This window comes from Oncorhynchus clarkii, chromosome 4, assembly GCF_045791955.1.
Source record: "Oncorhynchus clarkii lewisi isolate Uvic-CL-2024 chromosome 4, UVic_Ocla_1.0, whole genome shotgun sequence".
Lineage (NCBI taxonomy): Eukaryota > Metazoa > Chordata > Actinopteri > Salmoniformes > Salmonidae > Oncorhynchus > Oncorhynchus clarkii.
In genome coordinates this window covers 66,484,093-66,499,874 of record NC_092150.1, presented here as the reverse complement: position 1 = coordinate 66,499,874, position 15,782 = coordinate 66,484,093, and the positions used below count along the sequence as shown (strand labels likewise).

The window sequence follows — 15,782 nt, the reverse complement described above, 5'->3', positions numbered from 1 at the left end:
CCGCTCTCTCCTTCTCTGTGGCGCCTCAGTCCAGTCAATATAAAAACGGAGGGGTCAAAGCAGGTTACATGTTTGAAATACAGACTGATTTTAGAAACAGGGTCTTCTAGCTTATACTGTAGCTGAATAAATAAATACAAAACATGGAAGAATACAGTACTTACAGCAGTCAACCAGGCCTTCCCTGATATTGTTAACATCATCTTGGTTGAGAATAGGATAGAGTGGGAGTGAGAGGGAAGCAGACAGGTGGAAGCAGGCTGAGAGAGAGAACAGGAAGCTGCAGAGTCTCATTACAAACAAGACAAGGACAAGCTTAGTGAGTGTGTGTGTCTTACCCAGCTTAATGATGTTAGTGGACATGACAGTAGGAGACATGTTAGTCGAGGACGGTGGGGGAGTAGTGGCTTCAGACACTGTTAGCAAGAGTGACAATACAACTAAGTCAGCAAGGAGAGCATCTCAAGATTTCCCATGTGTACGTCTTACCCAGCTGAGCAGAATGTTTGCAATGTTAGAAGACATGCCAGTAGAAGAAACCAACAATAATGTGAAAACTTCAACTACTGAAAAAGTGGAAGATAATGTGTGATTAATCATGTTTCTTTTTTTGAAGATGTGTACAGTAACTACTCATAAGCCTTTCTGAAATACGTAAAGGGGCATTTAAAAAAAATTCTTCATATTCATCATCTCAGCACCACCCCGACGTCAACATGTGTGCAAATGGTTCACTTCTATGTTTTGTAGTAAGAACGATAGAGGAAGATAACTGTTTCCAATTAAATCACTGGTGTGCATCATGCGATTTTAACCAATTACGAGTAGGAATCGCCTACTAATTGGTTGACAGTGGTGTAAAGTACTTAAGTAAAAATACTTGAAAGTACTACTTAAGTCGTTTTTTGGAGTATCTGTACTTTACTATTTATATTTTTTACTCCACTACATTCCTGAAGAAAATAATGTACTTTTTACTCCTTGCATTTTCCCTGACACCCAAAAGTACTCGTTACATTTTGAATGCTAAGCAGTACAGGAAAATTGTCTAATTCACGCACTTATCAACCAAACATCCCTGGTCATCCCGACTGCCTCTCATCTGGCATACTCACGAAACACAAACTGTGCCCCTGGCTATCCGTAAATAAAAAAAAAACAAGAAAATTGTGCCATCTGGTTTGCTTAATATAAGGAATTAAAAATGATTTACACATTTATTTTTGATAGTAAAAGTACATTTAAAACCAAATACTTTTAGACTTTTACTCAAGTAGTATTTTACTGGGTGACTTTCACTTTTACTTGAGACATTTTCTTTTAAGGTATCTTTACTTTTACTCAAATAAAGAAAACTGGGTACTATTTCCACCACTGCTGGTTGATGATGTCATTGGAAACAGTTATCTTTCTCTATCTTTTTTCCTACTAAACATAGAAATGCACCATTTTCACATATGTTGATGTTGGGGTGGTGCTGGAGTTAAACACTTACTAAACCCTTTTATCGGGTAGCCTACCTTGGATATTTTAGTAATTCTATAGTTGTATCATAGATGCAAAACTTTTAAAAATGGACTCTCCATGTCCTACACTTTGAGATCTGTTTGCCCAATGGGTTTGAAAGTTACAGTGACAAATACAAATTGTACTGAACAAAGACAGCAGGTGTGTCTTACCCGGGGTAGTGGTGATGTTAGCTGGGGTGTTAGTGGTAGGGGATAATGGGGAAGTAGTCGTTACTGTTAGCAAGAGAAAAGGGACAGAACATTTTTATTCAAAATGAAGAATAACACATTTGAGAAAAAAGTGAGGTGAAAAAATATGGAATTCTCCCTAGTCATTCCTTAATCAATAACAGGCAAAAGAGAAAAGTGGGGTGTCTTACCATGCACTGTGTTGTTAGTGGTAGGCAAGTTAGTTGTAGCTGGGTTTGAAACAATGGTTGTAGCAGAAGCTGTCAGTGCTGGTAGAACATGGGGGGTGCAAAATGGTTACCCCAAAAAATGGAAGGTAATAACGGCAAAACACATGATACAGGGCTACAATAGGTGGCTACTATAGGTGTTTAAATAGAAGCCTTATCAAGAACCACTTAGACACTATTCACTACTGAGTCCATTGTTTAAAGCAAGCTACATGAGCAAACATACCATACTCCCATTGAGAAGCCATGACAATTGCTTCTCAGCCTAATCCATCTGGAAAGTTCCAAGCTGGTCATTGATGGAAGCGCTTTCAAACCCATTCCCCACACATAAAGAAAAATGCCACCAGCAGATTTTTTCATGAGTACAAAACAAGAGAAAAACAAAAACACATCTTACCATTGGTTGTGCTGTAGAATAGAGTTGTGTTAGTAGCGGCTGCTGCAGATGGGATAATGGTTTGAGTAACTGGTGACAAGGACAGCAAATGTGAACTAAATGGTTTGAAAGAGTGAAATGAACACACACAAACAATAAGCAATGCTCTAGAGTATGCATGGGGTTAATATGGGTCAACACGTTGCCATGCAATTTTCAATTATAAGACGCAAATGGAAAATTCAAACAAACAACATCACTGGCAAGATCTCTCATCTCTACCTTTTCTCCTGAAGGTAAATGACAATGCAGTGACTGCCAAATGTCATGTGATCAGACTAAACTACGTAGACATATATGAAGGTATCAAATTGAATCATTCAGAAAAATGATATTTGCACTATAACGATAATCAGATCAAATTGTCATCAACTGAGATCAGATCCATTGCTACAGATACCTTACCAGTGGTTGTGCTGGGTAATGTCGGCACATTAGTTGTAGCTGCAGGAGTGGTCGTGGTAGTGGTTTGAACTAGTGACATTTACAGCACAAGTCAGCAAAAATAAGGTATAATAACACAGTGGTTAAATAATGAGGGGAAATAATGTTGTGGACTAAAGATGGCACCTTACCAGTTGATGAGCTGGTAGTTAGAGGCATGCTAGTAGTGGTGGCAGATGAAGTGGTAGCAGAGAGAACTGGTGAAAAGGATGGACAGCAGACACAGTACGAGATGAGATGGGTAAAGGAAGGTGAAGTATTGAGAGCTGAGGTTGAGATCATGGAGTTATGAATTGGCCATGAAGCATCCACATCTGATCAACTATCAGGACAGTTACACATTTGACTGTCAAATTAACCAGTGTACTCCGTTTCGGATAGGGGCATAGCTACAGTAAGTTAAATCAATGTTGTTCCACCATACAATTTATACCATGCCAATAGTGGCTCTAAACTTCAAATGGGAACCCCAGGACCTTGTTTGCTTTACTTCAAGGAAGGGTCAGATATGAGAGAGATGGAGATCAAATATCTTCTGGCGCAAAACTATTAGCTCGTACAGTATCAGAGGCATGGTGTTTACCTACTGTATGGCCTCTAAACCACCAATTAACTCATCAAACAGCTGTCTTTCATTTTTTCATCAAACATGTCTTATTACGAGGTTTCCCACAGTATGGAATCCCACATGCTAAAACTGGTGGCTGCTTTTCAGAAATCTTTATTTTATTTGGGCTGGGAAATGAACTATATTGTAGAAACTAATCAAGTGTTGCAGATGCGCCTCTGGCGGGGTTAATCAAATCACAAATATGTTTTATTAACTCATTTTCTTAGGTTAGGTAGAAGTTTCAGTGGATGCACCTCCATGCCGCCAACAGTGGAGTCAGTATTATCTGGGTTTAATAGACTGGAATTGGCTGTGCAATTCTTTTAGAGGGAAACATGAGAGCAATCACTGAGACCATTTTTGTATAAGACTGAAATATCTCTAGTTCAATGGGCCACCTGTCAATATCCCCTCAATCAGTTAGAGTGGCCATTTTTCATATTGATTAAAACACCCATCAGCTGCACTCTGTGTGGAGTAGATTGTATTGGTTTACCTTCACAATAACAAGACAGGCTGAAAATAACATGTGCTCATTACAAACAATGGGGATGAGAGATGGATGCTTACCATGGGTTGTTGAATTAGTAGCAATCATGTTAGTGGTGACAATGGATGAGCTGGTGGAAGTTAATGTTGCTGGATGCAGGGATGGATGGAGAAAGGTTACATATGGATTAAATGGGTGTAAAGTGAGACGACACAAATGCAAGATGACTGATGAGGCAATGAATACAAGCGCAGCATGAGGAATATGAATACCATAATGCAGAGAAATCTTGTGGAGTTGGGTAATGCAGTAGATTTAAAAGCGATTAAAAGCATTAAAGGTTGTAATAATATTCAGTATAATGTGGATTCTACCAGGATAGGATCACCAGATGAAGAGATGAAATCTATTTCTCTGTCAAATACAGTTGAAGTCGGATGTTTACACACACTTAGGTTGGAGTCATTAAAACTTGTTTTTCAACCACTCCACAAATTTCTTGTTAACAAACTATAGTTTTGCCAAGTCGGTTAGGACATCTACTTTGTGCAAGACACTAGTCATTTTTCCAACAGTTGTTTACTGACCCCATTCCCTCCCTCCCCGCTACTCTCTCTCTCTCCCCACAGAATGGAAGGTCTACTTCTCATGGTTCTTCAGTTGAATTTGGAAGCTTTATGGCAAGTGACAAGGTTTGGTGGGTCCCTTAACAAGGAGATCAGGGTACAGACAGAATGTTTCCAGGGTACACACTACATCACTGGATAGATCTCTCATCTTTACCTTTTCTCCTGAAGGTAAATGACAATGCAGTGACTGCCAAATGTCATGTGATCAGACTAAACTACGTAGACATATATGAAGGTATCAAATTGAAGCATTCAGAAAAATGCTATTTGCACTATAACGATAATCAGATCAAATTGTCATCAACTGAGATCAGATCCATTGCTACAGATACCTTACCAGTGGTTGTGCTGGGTAATGTCGGCACATTAGTTGTAGCTGCAGGAGTGGTCGTGGTAGTGGTTTGAACTAGTGACATTTACAGCACAAGTCAGCAAAAATAAGGTATAATAACACAGTGGTTAAATAATGAGGGGAAATAATGTTGTGAACTAAAGATGGCACCTTACCAGTTGATGAGCTGGTAGTTAGAGGCATGCTAGTAGTGGTAGCAGATGAAGTGGTAGCAGAGAGAACTGGTGAAAAGGATGGACAGCAGACACAGTACGAGATGAGATGAGTAAAGGAAGGTGAAGTATTGAGAGCTGAGGTTGAGATCATGGAGTTATGAATTGGCCATGAAGCATCCACATCTGATCAACTATCAGGACAGTTACACATTTGACTGTCAAATTAACCAGTGTACTCTGTTTTGTATAGGGGCATAGCTACAGTGAGTTAAATCAATGTTGTTCCTCCATACAATTGATACCATGCCAATAGTGGCTCTAAACTTCAAATGGAAATCCCAGGACCTTGTTTGCTTTACTTCAAGGAAGGGTCAGATATGAGAGAGATGGAGATCAAATATCTTCTGGCGCAAAACTATTAGCTCGTACAGTATCAGAGGCATGGTGTTTACCTACTGTATGGCCTCTAAACCACCAATTAACTCATCAAACAGCTGTTTTTCATTTTTTTCATCAAACATGTCTTATTACGTACGAGGCTTCCCACAGTATGGAATTCCACATGCTAAAACTGGTGGCTGCTTTTCAGAAATCTTTATTTTATTTGGGCTGGGAAATGAACTATATTGTAGAAACTAATCAAGTGTTGGCGGGGTTAATCAAATCACAAATATGTTTTATTAACTCATTTTCTTAGGTTAGGTAGAAGTTTCAGTGGATGCACCTCCATGCCGCCAACAGTGGAGTCAGTATTATGTGGGTTTAATAGACTGGAATTGGCTGTGCGATTATTTTTTAGAAGGAAACATGAGAGCAATCACTGAGACCATTTTTGGATAAGACTGAAATATCTCTAGTTCAATGGGCCACCAGTCAATATCCCCTCAATCAGTTAGAGTGGCCATTTTCCATATTGATTAAAACACCCATCAGCTGCACTCTGTGTGGAGTAGATAGTTTTGGTTTACCTTCACAATAACAAGGCAGGCTGAAAATAACATGTGCTCATTACAAACAATGGGGATGAGGGATGGATGCTTACCGTGGGTTGTTGAATTAGTAGCAATCATGTTAGTGGTGACAATGGATGAGCTGGTGGAAGTTAATGTTGCTGGTTGCAGGGTTGGATGGAGAAAGGTTACATATGGATTAAATGGGTGTAAAGTGAGACGACACAAATGCAAGATGACTGATGAGGCAATGAATACAAGCGTAGCATGAGGAATATGAATACCAAAATGCAGAGAAATCTTGTAGAGTTGTGTAATGCAGTAGATTATAAATCAAATTAAAAGCTTTAAAGGTTGTAATAATATTTAGTATAATGTGGATTCTACAGGATAGGATCACCAGATGAAGAGATTAAATCTATTTCTCTGTCAAATACAGTTGAAGTCGGAAGTTTACACACACTTAGGTTGGAGTCATTAAAACTCGTTTTTCAACCACTCCACAAATTTCTTGTTAACAAACTATAGTTTTGGCAAGTCGGTTAGGACATCTACTTTGTGCAAGACACTAGTCATTTTTCCAACAGTTGTTTACTGACCCCATTCCCTCCCTCCCCGCTACTCTCTCTCTCTCCCCACGGAATGGAAGGTCTACTTCTCATGGTTCTTCAGTTGAATTTGGAAGCTTTATGGCAAGTGACAAGGTTTGGAGGGTCCCTTAACAAGGAGATCAGGGTACAGAGAGAATGTTTCCAGTGTACACACTACATCACTGTTTAGATCTCTCATCTTTACCTTTTCTCCTGAAGGTAAATGACAATGCAGTGACTGCCAAATGTCATGTGATCAGACTAAACTACGTAGACATATATGAAGGTATCAAATTGAATCATTCAGAAAAATGATATTTGCACTATAATGATAATCAGATCAAATTGTCATCAACTGAGATCAGATCCATTGCTACAGATACCTTACCAGTGGTTGTGCTGGGTAATGTCGGCACATTAGTTGTAGCTGCAGGAGTGGTCGTGGTAGTGGTTTGAACTAGTGACATTTACAGCACAAGTCAGCAAAAATAAGGTATAATAACACAGTGGTTAAATAATGAGGGGAAATAATGTTGTGAACTAAAGATGGCACCTTACCAGTTGATGAGCTGGTAGTTAGAGGCATGCTAGTAGTGGTAACAGATGAAGTGGTAGCAGAGAGAACTGGTGAAAAGGATGGACAGCAGACACAGTACGAGATGAGATGAGTAAAGGAAGGTGAAGTATTGAGAGCTGAGGTTGAGATCATGGAGTTATGAATTGGCCATGAAGCATCCACATCTGATCAACTATCAGGACAGGTACACATTTTACTGTCAAATTAACCAGTGTACTCCGTTTCGGATAGGGGCATAGCTACAGTGAGTTAAATCAATGTTGTTCCTCCATACAATTGATACCATGCCAATAGTGGCTCCAAACTTCAAATGGGAACCCCAGGACCTTGTTTGCTTTACTTCAAGGAAGGGTCAGATATGAGAGAGATGGAGATCAAATATCTTCTGGCGCAAAACTATTAGCTCGTACAGTATCAGAGGCATGGTGTTTACCTACTGTATGGCCTCTAAACCACCAAACGGCCAATTAACTCATCAAACAGCTGTTTTTCATTTTTTTCATCAAACATGTCTTATTACGAGGTTTCCCACAGTATGGAATCCCACATGCTAAAACTGGTGGCTGCTTTTCAGAAATCTTTATTTTATTTGGGCTGGGAAATGAACTATATTGTAGAAACTAATCAAGTGTTGCAGATGCGCCTCTGGCGGGGTTAATCAAATCACAAATATGTTTTATTAACTCATTTTCTTAGGTTAGGTAGAAGTTTCAGTGGATGCACCTCCATGCCGCCAACAGTGGAGTCAGTATTATCTGGGTTTAATAGACTGGAATTGGCTGTGCAATTCTTTTTTAGAGGGAAACATGAGAGCAATCACTGAGACCATTTTTGGATAAGACTGAAATATCTCTAGTTCAATGGGCCACCAGTCAATATCCCCTCAATCAGTTAGAGTGGCCATTTTCCATATTGATTAAAACACCCATCAGCTGCACTCTGTGTGGAGTAGATAGTATTGGTTTACCTTCACAATAACAAGACAGACTGAAAATAACATGTGCCCGTTACAAACAATGGGGATGAGGGATGGATACTTACCATGGGTTGTTGAATTAGTAGCAATCATGTTAGTGGTGACAATGGATGAGCTGGTGGAAGTTAATGTTGCTGGATGCAGGGATGGATGGAGAAAGGTTACATATGGATTAAATGGGTGTAAAGTGAGACGACACAAATGCAAGATGACTGATGAGGCAATGAATACAAGCGCAGCATGAGGAATATGAATACCATAATGCAGAGAAATCTTGTGGAGTTGGGTAGGATAGGATCACCAGATGAAGAGATTAAATCTATTTCTCTGTCAAATACAGTTGAAGTCGGAAGTTTACATACACTTAGGTTGGAGTCATTAAAACTCGTTTTTCAACCACTCCACAAATTTCTTGTTAACAAACTATAGTTTTGGCAAGTCGGTTAGGACATCTACTTTGTGCAAGACACTAGTCATTTTTCCAACAGTTGTTTACTGACAGATTATTTCACTTATAATTCACTGTATCACAATTTCAGTGAGTCAAAAGTTTACATACACTAAGTTGACTGTGCATTTAAACAGCTTGGAAAATTCCAGAAAATTATGTCATGGCTTTAGAAGCTTCTGATAGGCTAATTGACATCACTTGAGTCAATTGGAGGTGTACCTGTGAATGTATTTCAAGGCCTACCTTCCAACTCAGTGCCTCTTTGCTTGACATTGTGGGAAAATCAAAAGAAATCAGACAAGACCTCAGAAAATAAATTGTAGACCTCCACAAATCTGGTTCATCCTTGGGAACAATTTCCAAACGCCTGAAGGTACCACGTTCATCTGTACAAACAATAGTACAGAAGTAGAAACACCATGGGACCACGCAGCTGGAAGGAGACACGTTCTGTCTGCTAGAGATGAAAGTACACAGGGCGGCGCAAGCATGTTGGAGTGAACGGCTGTGTGTGAGAGAGGCTCCTTCAACTTTTTTGCGAAACAATCTAACTTAACCTACTTTACGGCACTTTTTTACAACAAACGTCTCTTTCTAATACAATATTGTGACTTTCTATGTGAACATGCCAAGTAATAAGCGACCAAAGGACAATAAATCCTCATCGGAGGCCTCCTCCCCACCAAACAACGAGACAGACATGGTGGAAGGCACAGGTAACAACGTGACACTTACAGAACTTACCCGGTCTCTGGGAGAACTACATGTTGCTATAGCTGAGGATTTCAAGGCTGCTATTGCTGAACTCGACACCAAAATCGAGAGCACCATTTGAACGGTTGCTTCGCAGGGCCAGAGTATTGTGGATCTTGAGATAGCTTCTGAATTCAATGCTGGTAGGATCGACGAGTTAGAGAAGCTATGCACGTCCTTGCAGGATAGTGTGCAGAGGCTTCTGTGAAAGTGGTCGACCTGGAGAGCCGATCCAGACGTCATAACCTTCACGTTGTTGGTCTGGCAGAGGGGGTGGAGGCTGGGTCTCGCCCCACCGACTTCTTCGCCAAGCTATTGAGGGATGCACTGGGGTCGGATGTTTTGGCTTCGGATCCCCAGCTGGACCGGGCCAACGTCCTCGCCCAGTAATCATCTGTTGTCACAGTTTCAAGACCAAGGATCTGATCCTGCGCGAGGCTCGAATGAGGGGTAACCTGTTACATAAAGGACATCCATTCCGTGTCTCTGAGGATTATGCACCCGATGTGGCAAAGAATCGCGCCGGCTACAGAGATGTCTTGACCAAACTTTACAAACTCCATCTTCGCCCAGCCTTGCTCTTCCCTGCTAGGTTCAGAATTACCCCTCCTTCCAGTGAGAAGATTTGTCTCTCCTCGGTTTTGGACGCAGAGAATTTTATACACCAATCCCCCGTACGGGTTAGAGAGCCTTGTCATTGTGTGTTAGGGTCTGCTCATGGACTCGAATCCATACTATACCATAGCTGGTGAAACCTGTTTGGGTGGCCTTCCAGGTTTAATCATTGACACTTTCGGATGAATATACTTACATTCCCCCATTTTGTTTTGTTTCATTATTTATTTCTCAATTCTTACATTATTCTTATTACCATACCATTTATTTATTGCTTGCAGGGGACTGGTGGTGGTGGTGGTGGTTAGGGAGGGGCAGACACAGACACCTGGATAGCAAGTTGGTGTTTTGTGCCGTTCTGCTTCTGTCATAGCCGTGGGCCGCTCTCCCAATTAGATTCCCAACAGCCTTCTGTGGTTCTGTTATTTGTACTTTGTTATTATAAAAAAAAATGTCTCTTAGCATTTTACTATTATTATGTATGTGTATATTTTAAATTAGTATAGATTATTATTTTGGGGCATGAATGTTTGTGTAGATATATATATGTATGTATGTATGTATATATGTATATTTTTATTATTTATATATATATATATATATATATATATATAATGAATTAATTAATTAACTAATATATGTATATATATTTTTTTATTTATATATTTTTTTGATGGGGGTACATTTAATTTAGCAAAATCCTTGTTCCGATCTCCTAACTCACAATATGTAAATGTACTGCTGTCTATGTCGGTGGCTGATGGTTTATGTTTAGACCAGCATTGCTTAGCAATATAATCTTGCGATGCTATATCTTGCTTATCTCAGGGATTGACCCAAGATGACACTTAAGTGCGCAATATGTTTAAGTTGCAACTTATTCTGTTTAGGTTTATTAGATGCTAATTGAACACTTTATTTGCAGGAGCCTCCTCAGTTCATATGTTAGTAGAAGTTCTAGGATAGTGAGAGGTGAACGTATAGTTGGGATTTTATTTTTGTTTTACCTCTTGTTCGAGGTCGTGCCATGCATTTTTGGCATCGGCCAGACAATGTGTTTATTATTTTAATTTTTCTATTTTTTTTCTCTCCTATTTGTATGCCTGTTAAAGGTGGGTTGAGGGGGGGGGGGGTAAATGTTGGGGAAAGTTGGGGTACAGGGTGGAGAGCAAAGGTGCTTGTAGGAGGAGGGGTCGGTTGAATACTGCTCGGGTGTTGGTGCTACATATGCTGATTGTGATGATTTGGTGCACTCTCTTACCTTTTTAGTGAGTTACATGTTATGCAGGCCACCATAGGAACTACAAACGAGAGGCTTACATTTACTTCCTGGAATGTCAAGGGTTTAAATGAACCAATTAAGAGAGGCAAGGTCCTAGCCCACTTGAAAGCACTCTCGTCTGATATTATATTTTTGCAAGAAACCCATCTGAAAAACAATTCTCGTAGCAGACTTAAATGTAGGTGGGTGGGTCAAGTGTTTCATTCTAACTTCTCCGCCAAAACGAGAGGCACAGCGATTCTGGTACGGAAAGGAATTCCGTTTCTACATAAAACCACTATTGCGGATAAAGAGGGTCATTATGTCATCGTAATAGGAGAGATCCACTCTACTTCTGTAACTCTACTAAATATCTATGGGCCAAACATTGATAACCCCTCTTTTTTCAAAAGAGTCCTTGCTTTGATTTCAGATATCTCCAATACTAATTTGGTCATTGGAGGGGACCTTAACTGCGTGCTAGACCAATATTTGGATAGATCCTCTACCCGGCGTACCCCTACCTCCTATTCAAGCAAATTCTTGAAAACCTACATAAAAAAATCTAACTTATTTGATATATGGAGGATCTCTAACCCTACGGGTAGGGAATACTCCTTTTACTCTCATGTTCACAATGTTTATACTCGAATTGACTACTTTTTGGTTGATGCGAAATGACCCCAATATACCTGTAATGTGAGGTATCATAGATTATAATCTCTGACCACAGTCCACTCACCTTCTCCCTGAGATTGGGTGACATCGTACCAAACGAGAGGGTCTGGAGGTTGAATCCTCAGCTCCTCACAGAATCAACATTCTGTGAACATCTTAAAGACCAAATTACATTTTTCTTTGATACCAACGACAACACAGAGACTTCCCCAGCATTATTGTGGGAAACACTGAAGGCTTATTTGAGAGGCTGTATCATCTCCTTTCAGACTGCCAGGAGTAGGCAAAACAGAGAAAAATTGGTAGAATTGGAGAGACAAATTCACTTACTGGATAGGGAGAATGCTAGCCATCCATCTATGGAGAAACATAAAAAAAATACCTCTTTAAAATTGGAATATAATCAGATTCTCTCAGCTAAAATGTATAAATCTTTTCTCTATGCCAAGCAAAAATATTTTGAGTTTGGTGACAAACCACACAAATTACTCGCCAGACAACTTCGAAAAAATTTGAGTGACCGAATGATTCACAAAGTTAAATCTGCATCTGGGGAATTACTCTCTTCCCCCAAAGACATCAATGACAGATTCCATCAGTTTTACGAGACTCTATATACATCTAAAGTGGATCCTAACCCCTTAATTATGCAAAACGTTTTGGGGGACTGTAATCTCCCTGCCTTGAACCAGGAAGATTCCAACTTCCCGAATAAGGAAATATCTTTTGGAGAAATTCAAGAAACAATTACATCTCTAAAGAGTGGCAAGACCCCGGGCCCAGATGGATACCCTGGTGAATTCTATAACACATTCAGCAACATGCTCTCTCTCTACCTGTACAAAATGTTGGTTCAGGCCAATGAGGATGGAGCTCTACTTTGGATGAGGCGTTCATTACAATAATACATAAGAAGGGTAAAGATCCAGAAGAGGTAGGGTCATAGACCAATATCTCTTCTTAATACAGACCAAAAAGATTTTAGCAAAAACTCTGGCTAACAGGCTTAGCACTTTAATTGGCAAATTGGTCCATTCAGACCAGACCGGCTTTATCCCTAACAGAAACTCATTCTTCAATCTCAGGCGCCTCTTCAACATTATGTATTCTCAGAGGTTACCTAACGTGGACCTTGCCGTTATATCTCTTGATGCCAAAAAGACCTTTGACCAAGTTGAGTGGTCCTATCTATTCAGGGTCCTACAGAAATGTAATATTGGAGATGGGTTCATAAATTGGATCCATCTTTTATATAGGAATCCCTGTGCGAGAATACTCACTAACCAATCATTGTCGCCCTGATTGAACCTTTATTGAGGGACAAGGCAGGGTTGTGCGCTGTTGCCTATGCTCTTTGCTCTAATTATTGAACCTCTCGCTCAGGCCATCAGATCTCATGCAGCAATACACGGCTATAATACTAAATATACTCTAAATAAGATTTCCCTATACGCAGATGACATTCTCCTCTATGTAACAGAACCCCAAACTAGTATCCCAGCTATTCTTGATGTGATTAATTTGTTTGGTACCTTCTCGGGATACAGAATAAATTGGAACAAGAGCGAATTAATTCACATACGGTTGCAAAACACCTCTTGGCTAGAATATCTTACAGTTAAGTTATCTTCAGAAAAATTTACCTACCCAGGAATTGTAGTTACCAAACAATACTCCTCACTATTTAAAGAGAATTTCCAATCTCTGATGCAAAAACTAAAGACAAACATACTATTTTGGAGAACACTCCCAATTTCCCTGCTCGGAAGAATTATTGCCATTAAAATGATCTTCCTCCCACAACTGCTCTACCTATACCAGAACATCCCAGTATTCATACCTAAGTCCTTTCATAAACAACTGGACTCAATTATCAATCCATTCATCTGGGATTATAAAACACACAGGATAGGTAAAAAACACCTCTGTAAATCCAAGATGGAAGGAGGATTGTCTCTCCCAAATTTGATATTTTACAATTGGGCCGCTAACCTCCGGGCTGTTGCATTTTTACGCACTTCTGTCATCCAGTTAGCTTAGTATGGAGCGTGAGGAGTGTCACCCCTTCTCTATTGGCACTGTGATTTTGTCGCCTGTCAATCTGGAGATGTCACTTTATAGTAACAATCCTATTATACATAGCACAGTCCAAATCTGGAAGTAAATTAAAGTCCACTTTGACCTTAGACCAATATCATTCATGCTCCCTGTTGCGAGGAATCCCTCATTTTCCCCCTCTAACCTTGATAACACCTTTGAGTGATGGGGAGAGCTAGGGATAAATACCTTAGGGGATCTATATATAGAAGGGACCTTTGCCTCCTTTGCGTTGCTGAGTAAAATGTATAATCTTCCCAGAAGTAACTTTTTCAGATACCTACAAATTAGAGACTATGTTAGAAAACACGTCCCGACATTTGGGAATGCTAAACCTTCCATGTTTGACGGATGAATAAAAATATGCCCCACCTCAAACAAACTGATATCTGGTCTATATGACGCTTTTCAATCTGTTAGCACACCTTCTACAGATGCAATTAAGGAAAAATGGGAGGAAGAACTAGGGACTGACATTTCTGTGCAGACTGGGAAGATGGCTTGGAGTATATCCACACCTGCTCAATTAACTCCAGACATCGTCTCATACAATTCAAGGTATTACACAGATTACACTATTCCAAAACTAAACTGCATAGGATATTTCCTGATACATCCCCTATGTGTGATAAATGTCAGGCTGTGCAGGGTTCACTACTCCACTGCTTTGCCCTATGCTCTAAATTGTATGGTTATTGGTGTGGGATTTTTAGGATCCTCTCTGAAGTTCTGGAGACTTCCGTTGACCCAGACCCGCTTCTGATAATCCTGGGAGTGTCTGATTCCCTAAAAGGATTAACCAACCCCCCAAAACAACTCATCTCTTACAGTCTCATTTCGGCAAAGAAATTAATCTTAGTGTTTTGGACAAGGAGGGAAGCACCCTCTACCAAATTATGGCTCAGCGAATTGGCAAACACTAGACTTTAACAATTTTTTAAAATTGTTTTTATTTTTTGGTAAATATATATATATCCATACACGCATGCATACATACGTATATGCATACATATACACATATATACATACACATACCTATATAGACATACATACTTTTTAAAAGAATATACCTTTATTATTATTCCCCGCAAACCCTACCGCCGATCCCCCAATTGGAGTAAACTAATAAACACTTCTGCTTTTATCTTCAATTTATACATCTTATACACATTTTACAGACGCAGTCTACTTTACAATAGTTCTCTCTTGTTTGTTCTTAGTCCTTCCTCTATTTCTGATGTCCATCCAGTTTGATTTATATTTGTAACTATGCTATTTCACAGAAGTTCCGAACCTATATACATTTTACAGATCCCTAATGCTTTACATTGTTTATCTTGTTATTAGTCCCACCCTTCAGCTCCATTCAACCCCTCCCATCTATCCCTCCACATCATCCATTTCAAATTTCTATTTGCCATATATTTCTCAACTGTGCTGTGATGCTTCACAAAAGAATTGAATCTATTCTCATAGATTCTACAGATTGTAAATTAAAAATAAACATTTTTGCTAAAATAATTATTATATTATTGATTGATTGACTATGGCTTTTCAAATCACCCAGTATTGCTTTCTGTAGCGTTAGTTCTAGGCAAATGTTGCAATTCTTCAGCTATTCCTGGACCTGTGACCAAAAACGAGCTACATATGGACAATACCAAAATAAATGATCTAATGACTCTGCCTCCTCACAGAATCTGCAGAGCTGGGAAGATTGTATCCCCCATATATATAACATTCTATTAGTTGCAAGAATTTTGTATAGTAATTTATATTGAAAAATTA

General features: G+C 39.5%; 1 protein-coding gene across 16 annotated transcripts in view; it reads right to left on the bottom strand.

The window, feature by feature from the left end:
- LOC139407127 (adhesion G-protein coupled receptor G6-like) overlaps positions 1 to 15,782 on the bottom strand; it is a 60,072-nt gene that overhangs the window by 21,619 nt on the left and 22,671 nt on the right. For 8 of the 16 annotated variants that reach the window (XM_071150546.1, XM_071150539.1, XM_071150536.1 and 5 more), the window contains one exon: positions 2,942 to 3,007. The exons of 7 other annotated variants lie outside the window; for them this stretch is intronic. In XM_071150546.1, coding sequence (XP_071006647.1) covers positions 2,942 to 3,007 — 66 coding nt within the window. Of the gene's footprint in view, positions 1 to 2,941; positions 3,008 to 5,046; positions 5,113 to 15,782 lie in introns of all 16 variants that reach the window. One more of the 16 variants, XM_071150543.1, reaches the window with a different exon arrangement.